The 8,889-nt window shown below is 43.1% G+C and overlaps 1 protein-coding gene across 2 annotated transcripts in view; it reads right to left on the bottom strand.

Annotated features, from left to right (window-relative positions):
- Positions 1–2,447: 2,447 nt before the first annotated feature.
- The window catches only part of LOC102461625 (OX-2 membrane glycoprotein-like), a 44,509-nt gene continuing 38,067 nt past the window's right edge, over positions 2,448–8,889 (bottom strand). For both annotated transcript variants that reach the window (XR_331600.5, XM_006116828.5), the window contains one exon: positions 2,448–7,236. Coding sequence is in view for 1 of the 2 variants with exons in the window: in XM_006116828.5 (XP_006116890.1) it covers positions 7,220–7,236 (17 nt within the window). In the remaining variant the exon portion in view is untranslated. The remainder of the gene's footprint in view (positions 7,237–8,889) is intronic.

Here is an 8,889-nt window from a genome sequence, read left to right as displayed (position 1 = left end):
GGAGCAGCATAGTATTTCCGGAAAAGCACTGATGATTTTACAGTAGATCATCAGTGCTTTTCCGGAAATTCAAGGGGCCACTGTAGACAGCTGGCAAGTTATTCCAGAAAAGCGGCTGATTTTCCAGAATAAGTGGCCAGTGTAAACACAGCCAAGATGTTTAATAACACTTGAGTCAGAACGGATCCCTGTGGAACTTCACTCTTATTGCTAGGTCATTCAAAGATAATGTATTTAGTAATCCCTCCCTTCAACCCTATATGATGGCCTACAGGTAGTTTACAAAGTAAATCAACAAGAATTTGTGTAGACTTCTAAAATTAAAGTGATGTTAAAAAATTGGCCATGGCATCTTGCTCCCAGCACTCTCTAAACTACCGCCAAGAGGAGAGTAACTAAGAGCACTAGGAGCCTTTTTACACTGGTGCTTTATAACACTATAACTTGCTGTGCTGGACAGGGGCAGGTGTGTGTGGATTTTTTTATATCCCTGAGCTAGAAAGTTGCAGTGCAGAAAAGTGAAAGTGTAGTCTTAGCCCATTTCAGACAAACTTAGGCTTTGTCCACACTACACAGTTTTGTCAGGAAGTCAACTTCTGTCAACAAAACAATGGACACACACACACACACACACACACACACACACACCCCAAGCTACTTTTGTTGATAAAACTGTCTTGCTTTGCTGACAAAATAAAACCAACTCAACAAGAAGTGCAGCGCTTTCTGTGGCAAAGTTAGAGCAACTAAGCTTCAGTGTGAATACTGCGTTCATTACATTGGCATACCTGGCCTCCTGCAGGCATCACACAACTCTTGCCTTGACTGCTCTGCTGTTTTGAACTCCACTGCATGTAGCTACACAAGTATGTGCCTCTCCCCTTTCAGGCCCCCAGGAGCTGTGGAAATGCCTCAGCATCCGGAGCTCACACAGCAACTGCCAAGTTGAGCATGACAACAGCAAATGCACTCTTGCCGGGACAACAGCAGACCAGCTTGGTCTGTGGGGAGGGGAGGCTATGGGAGAATTCGGAGGGAATCACAGAATCATTTATGTGGAATCCTGCTCTCCCCAGATACTAGGATCACAGCAGCAAGCAGGACTGCCTGCTGTGGGGGCAGGGAAAGAGACTGGATGATAAGCAGTGCAAAGCCAAGGATCAAGGGCTGAAGTAGGGGGTGACCAGCTCCCTGGCTCAGGATTGGTTGTTCCTAGGTCCTGTCTGAATTTAAAGAAGCTTCAGGGGGTAGCCGAGTTAGTCTACAGGATAAACTTAAAAAACAATAAAAGGTGTGGTAGCGCTTTATAGATTAACAAAACATGTGGATGGTATCATGAGCTTTCGTGGGCACAGCTCACTTCTTCAGATGACCAGAGTTGAGTTTGGGATGTGTAGACCCAAAATAAATAGGGGAGAAGGGAGGGGGGGGGGGAGGAAAAAAAGAGAAGGGGTTGGGGAAACAAGGAGCAGAGGGAATGAAAATATTAAAGGGAAAAACAAGTAGGCAGAGCTGGTGTCTATAAGCAATGGAAGATTGGATAGCTAAAAGGAAGCAGATAAGGATCAAAGGGAACTAACAGAAGAATCCACACAGAGAGCTGTTGGCATCTTCATTGAATGTTAGGTTGATAATGGCCCAGCCATCCACGGTTTCCATTGAGAAGATGATGATAGGAGAGAGAATTGAATTTGTGAATGAATTGTAATTCCAATGCCTCTCTGTGTATTTGACTAGTAGAACTGGTTTGTGAGCAGACAGCCACTTGGAGATCTTTTAAAGAGTGATTAGGTATTTAAGGTCCCTTGCAGGCTTCCACCTTCTGCACTCAAAGTGCCAGAATGAGGAAACTGCCTTGACAACTGCAAACGCAGCATTTTCCAGAGGTTCAAGAAGCAAAACAATTTCCCCCCTTCAGTGATATTTTCAGGTAGTGCCCAGGACAAAATCTCCCCACATCTCCACCTAGCTTTTTAAAGGGAAAAATATTAGTATTCCACTCCATAACTGAATTTTCACCATCACAGAAACATTTTGAGTTAGATTTTTCCCCTTCTCAAAACTTTTGAACTAGGAGTTAAATGGGGATCAGCTCACAGCAGCTGGAAGCATCAGAACATTTGTGTGGTGGGTGCCAGAATCTAAACTTAATCTCCTATTAAATGAAGGTTAGAAGCCATCATGGCTGTACAAATAACCCTAGTTTGACAATTAATCCACATGACTGAATCTCCAACTGCACAGAGATACTTTAAAACCATGCTGTGGCTTTGGGTCATTTCTAACTTGTGGATAATGTCAGCCTACTGAGGTCATTAACACAGCTCCCTGCAGCAGCTTGGTGTATGTTTCAGTCAGGTACCAACCTGCTTGGCTTGATTCTGTTTTGCTCAAATGGGATCACAGTATCAAATGGCATGCAAGGTACGCAGAACAAATGCAAAGCCTTTAATTTTCAATATAGCTTTTTATTTGGTCTCTTTTCAACATAGCTAGAATACTATGATGAATAAACAGAGTTAATGCATTAGTAAGAGAGGTAGCTTTAGATGAAAGAATCATGAAGCAGCAATAACAAAGTCCCTAGCACAATAATAACTGTCAACAACTCTCTCTCATATCCTTACAGACACACAGATAAATACACATTAATGCACATAAAACTACACGTATCATAGTATTGAAACAGCTGCAGCTCTGGGAAATTAACACTGCTCCCTTGAAGAGATGCCTTTCCTCCCACCTATGGATTTGAACTTTGAATCTGAAACAATTACTTTAGTCTCAAGAATCTCAGCTGCTAAGTGTGTCCTATTGATTTAATAAATATGCAGACAAAACAGAAGAAGTAGCTGCAATATTCATTGAGACATAACAGTAAACAGAGGGCTGTTTAATGACCCTAATAATGCATGAGACCTGGCCTTGGAGTCAGAGGAGCCCAGCTGTCAGGTAACAGGAATGTGTATATAGTGTTAGCAGATGCATTAGTGATACCAGAGACATCCTGCCCATTGGACATTTTGGACAGCTACCCCAGGTCCTATGCTTTGGGGGGCCCTGCAGCAGCTGCCTCTACTATCCTATGGACCATAAGATGGTCCCCCATTTTAGCTATGGCAGCGGGACCCAGGGAGGCCTGGGAGATTATCGGGGGGGGGGAGGGGAGGGCATGAGGGCCTAGTGCCAGGGCAGCAGCAGGTGTCAGGCCTTCCTTGCAACACTCACATGGCAGTGGAAAGTAGGTAACTCTGGCTTCAGCCCCAAAATGCTGCCCTGTATGATGCAGGGATTGGGGGAGCAAAGGGGAGTGGGCTGGGGATTGCTACTTCCTGTCGCTGTGGTGAAGCCGAGTGACCTGGCTAGAGGGATGGGTGGCAGGGTGGTACAGGCTGATGGGCTGCTCCAGCCTCTGCTGTCATGGTGAGTGAATGTGGGGGGGGCCAACCCCTGCTGCCACCTCACGCTAGACCCTCTGGCGTTATGCTTATAAGAAGCACATGGCATCTCTTTCCGGGGGGAAGGCAATATGCCACCTTTATTGCAGCTACAGATACAAATCAGTATATGCATTCACACACACACAGGGTGCATCTACACAGCACCCTTCTGTTGGAATAAACTACGCAATTTACTAAGTGCAAATGGCATAGCTTATTCCGTGTCTAGGTTGAAAGAGCTTATTTTGAAATTTGGCACTGTGTGGATAGTGCCAAATTTCAAAATAAGGCACTATTCTGACGAATCCCTTAACCTTTGTGGAATGAGGGTTACAGGGCCGCCGGAACAGTGCGCCCGCTATTTTGGGAAATAGCGGGAGCATTTAAAGACACAGCGTTGCTATTTTGGGATACTTCCGGTACCATAACTGGTGTCATAGTTACCAGTATTACTGACCAACTAAGCTGGTTTCAAGGATGGCGCCGGGTTCTGTCAGGTGTGGTCTGGTGCTCCGAAATGGTCTTCACAGGACTACCCTAAAACTTCATGGCTACACATCCTGCTATTATGGTTGTAAGTCCCAGCTTTAGTCTCTGGGTTTTGCAGTGTCATGCTGGAGTCATCTAATTGTTGGTTGGTGTTTACCTCAAGGCTGCTTCCATTGTTATGCTCCATCAGATCCCCAGAGTGACTGCAGCTGGTTTGTTTCATGCCTTTTCCTTTAGAGTAATCAGTTTTGCCCTTTTTTGGCCATCCTGAATTTGACCAATGCGTAAGTTCACATCTCCTTGTTAACCATTCTGGCCACCTGGTGCTGGAGTCTTATCCTTCTTGTCTTCCCACATCCTTGACTTACACAAAGGACAGTTCACTTCAGAGAAAGCAATTTCTCTTACAAAGGCACAAGCAGGATTTTTTACAGACTTACCAAGTTAACAAACAATTTTTAAATAATATTGAACAAACTTATAATACCTAATACAAAATATATTTTAATAGCTTGAAGTTATATTAGAACATAAGAATTCATGAAAAGGTTTTTTAGGAAAAAATTTACATAAGAATGGTTATACTAGGTCAGAACAAAGGTCCATCTAGCCCAGTATCCTGTCTGTGTTCAGTGGCCAATACCAGATGCCCCAGAGGGAATGAAGAGAACAGGTAATCCTCACTTGATCCCTCTCCTGTCATCCATTTCCAGCCTCTGACAAGCAGACGCTAGGGACACCATTTCTACCCATTCTGGCTAATAGCCATTGATGGACCAACCTCCATGAGAGCAGTTGCTCTAAAACAAAGCTCATGAAAGAAAATCCAAATAACTACATAAAACAAAGCTATAAAATGAAGCCTACTACATTTGTCAGTAATCCTCTGGCTCACGTAACTCAGGGAAGGGGCTTTGGGCAAGGGGTACAAATGGAAGCAAGTAGAGTGGATTGGGGCAGGAAGAGGCGAGGCAGGGAAGGTTTTCCCAGGATAATGGAAGACAAGATGAATGAGATAATACCTTTTATTCAACCATCTTCTGTAGTTGGGTGAGAGAGAAACTTTTAATCATATAGAAAAATTTCAGGACCTGAAAAAGAGCTCTGTATGTATACTCAAAAGCTCGTCTCTCTCATTAACAGAAGGTGGTTCAATAAAAGATTTTACCTCATCTATCTTGTCTGTCTCACTTCCTCTCAATATACTACAAAGAGCTACTGTTTTTATAAGAACAGGAAGTTATGTCTGTCATGGGTGAGACCTGCAATTGGCTTGTGATTATTGTTATAGAAAAGCTGTTAAAAACCAGATTGGTAAGAAAGAAAAACAGATAGACTAGGGCAGGAGTGTGGAAAATGGGAAAGTAATCAGTCGTTAAAAAAGATCCTGAAGACTACTTATCTGTAAGCACATAGTAGTCCCAGTGAGTTCAGTGGGATTATTTGCATGCTTAAAATTAAGTACATGCTTAAGAATTTTGATGGATTAGGTCCACCATGAACACACATGCATAAAACCCAATGCAAAAATAACAAAGAACCATGCACATCTTTGGGGAAATATTTTGAGATGTTCAGTTTCTTCAGCGCTTGACCTTTTCTTTAACTTGACCTCTTTAGAGAGAAAAGCTTGGAATGTGCCACTTTTCCTTTAACATGCCCCTGCTAAGATCAGCCCTCCTTAACCAAGTTTAAATGACTAGGCTGGAATATGCTGAACCTGAATAATCTTAAAACAAATTCTAAAATGCCTTAACGTTAGAAAAATCCTAATGTTCATGATGGATAAGGTGATCAATTTTAAATTGCCATCACTTCCATTTTTCTTCCAATGTGGCTTACATTGTTAATACTCAGCTAGCCCTGCAGACCAAGCCAGATTCATGGCTGCTAGCCCCAGCATAAAATTTCTGATAAGAAGTTCTGAGCAGAAATGTATTTTTCTCATTTGTACAACTCAAAAATGGTCAAAGTAGTTGAATGAACAAAGAAGAAACAAAGATCGGGCTGAGACCCAAACTAGAAACTTTTAAATCAAATGAAATGTGTGCAGATGAATGAAACAAAGGGTGTTGAAATGAATACTGGATCTCAGTTGGTAGTGATGGTGCATGCTGAGCTTATCTAAAGGGCATGACATATGGAAAATCTATTTTAGGTACACTTTTACATTAATGTTGTTGAATTCACACTAGGCACAGCCATAAGGCAGGTCAGAGCGTGCTGTGTGATGTAATATTAACAAGTTGGATGTTACCTACAGGCTATGTCTACACTACAAGCCTCTTCCGCAACAGGAAATGCAAATGGAACACTCATTTGCATATGTCACACTCTCGTGCATTTCCTCCTCAGATCCCTTTTGCGCAAGAGATTTTTGTGCAAAAAAAAGCTGCACAAAAGCCTTTTGTGCAAAAGGGATCCGAGGAGGAAATGCAAATGAGAGTGCAACATATGCAAGTGAGCATTCCATTTGCATTTCTTCTTGCAGAAGAGGTTCGTAGTGTAGACGTAACCCATAGGTGAGGAGTACTTGCCCTATACAAAAGCATTTAGTTATTCTGTATAAACAAATCTGCAAATGCAAAGTAGAGAGATCTAGCCGAATAGCACACAGGCACCCAAGGAAGCCATTGTAAGGACTAGTCCAAACATACTGGTCATTTAGCAGGCAGTAAATTAGAACACTAGCTGGAATTTCTAAAAATACAAGAAGAGACATGATGGGTGGAAACAGAATGAAAAAGGAGCAATGAGAAACGTCGGTACTCCTATTTTGGGATTTTATTTTAATTCCTCCTTTCTTCTCCTCATTTTCTCACTTTGGAAATAACTTATTCTGTTTGTTTTTAATCCTTAAGATACTTTATTTTTTAACTTTGCGATGGCTGCTCTTTCTAATTTTGTCTTGAAATCCTATAGCTCTTTCCCAGCTGGATCCCTGTTGTAGATCAACAGCAAGGGGAGGAATGGAAGGAAGGGAAACAACAACCAGTCTTATGAATGAATTTCATGGACAGATTATCCAGATCCATCATACATTCATTACTGAGAAACCTGATCAGCTAGATAGGAGGGAAGAAGCAGTTAGATAATCGTCATCTGTCTCTGTTCAACTAGACATTAGGTTTGTCCCTTATATGTCTGAAGCTGGTATCAGGTTTTTTATATCCTACGATTGAGTCTAGGTTGGCTCACACTTCCCTTTTCTTGATGTTACTTTCAGACCACGCCAGGTCACTGCTCCAAATGTTGAATCAGGTTTGCAAAGGAATGATCCAGGAGACAGATTAAGATGCTCTAGATTCTAGAAAAGAAAAAAAAAAAAGAACAGAAAATCGTGTTGATTGTTTAAAGCAAGAAAAGGGAACTAACTGCTTAAAATAAAGCAGCAACTGCAACAAAAGACGCTCCCAGTCACATTATATTGAGTATCAGACTTATGCACAGACAAGCTACCATCTAGTTTGGTTTCCACCTTTATTTCCCTTGCTTACCAGGGAGCATACCTCAACTGGAAATCTCTGTGGCACCAACAGACATCCAATGCATGAATGTGGGATTTTAACCCAAGACCTAACAATAGGGGCTCCAGACTGTTAGCTCAAAGACTCTATAGGCTCAAACTATTATGAGGTCCAGCCATGAGAAGCAGATAGCACCTTAAGGAGATACGTTATCTGTTCATGTTTGGGTGCTAGTTTGCTAGATAAGCAACTGCTTATCTGTTGTCAGGTCTCCCGGTTTGTGCTTCACTATACTTTTGACATGAGTCTCCTAGGTGTCAGGTTTACTATTTTCTCCCCACAACAAGGACTCTTAAAGGGAAAGCCTTCTGGAGGCTAGGTTTCGTTTTTATGTTTTCTAACTAAAGAATGTGCATGCCTTGAGAATCTGTTTCTGAAAGAAGCTCAGAAGAGATTATTCAAAAGCTAATACTCATAACCATCTTACGTACCAGTTATTTCTCTTTTGATACACTCTCCCGCTGGAACGCCATCCTTTTCTAGAGATTCATAATAGCGGTGACAGTGGGGTTGCTGCTTTAACTTGATGAAGCATTTCATGTGTACAATATGTAAGCGGGCAAATGGTCCCACTATTGTGGGGAACTTTTCTGGCTTCTATGCTACCCTGGTAAAATAGACCAGCCAAAGGATCTGAGTCCCTGCTCCACTTCTTTTACCTAAAAGCCTCCCTAATTCTGAGGGCTCCCCTTCCACTCTCCTGAGTAGCAGAGTCCTCGAAATCCCAACAAGGCTGGGCCCAAGTTTTCTGTGGCTTAATCCCCGACCTTGTAGTCACTTAGGGCAGGGGCTAGTGTTCCCCCACTTCAGAGTGCTCTCTTCCCACTGGATGCTTTCTTGGCCCACTGATCATTACATACAGTTCAAAACGAATACAATTTATTAAACAGCAACTGATTAAAAAGAAAAGAATAAGGAGAAAACGAGAAAGGTTAATAAGAACACACAGTCCTGCTCTGTAGCATGGGGACATCACAAACAGCAATCTGCAGAGTGTAAGGACAGTTCACAGTCTGTTCCTTATAGGTCCTGGGGCTCTCTCTCAGGCCCTGGCTGTGCTGCAGGGTGGACTGCAGGTTGAACACACTTGCTCTGGCAGTGACCACATGACTTCAGGCTCTAGGTGGCAGGACCCCTCTCCCAGTTGGGGTTACAATCCTTCTCCAAGACAGGCCTGCAGGGCCTCTTGGCTGGTGGCGTCTCCCTGCCCAGAGCCTCTTTCCCCCCCTTTGCTGGTCCCAGCTGCTCACCACACCCAGCTCCAGACTATGCTACTTTGCCAGCCTTCAGCTCCTTGCGTTGCTCCTCTGACCCCTTTGGCTCTGATCGCTGCAGGTCTGCTTCTTAGCACAGGGTCTGCGCTCTGTGGGCTGTATGGGCCTCTGGCTCTGTCACTGCAAGTCTGCTCCTCACCACAGCTTGCTCTTCTTGCT

Source organism: Pelodiscus sinensis, chromosome 1 (assembly GCF_052426305.1).
Source record: "Pelodiscus sinensis isolate ZL-2025 chromosome 1, ASM5242630v1, whole genome shotgun sequence".
Lineage (NCBI taxonomy): Eukaryota > Metazoa > Chordata > Testudines > Trionychidae > Pelodiscus > Pelodiscus sinensis.
The sequence above is the reverse complement of the archived record's forward strand: the minus strand, read 5'-3'. Positions and strand labels throughout refer to the sequence as shown.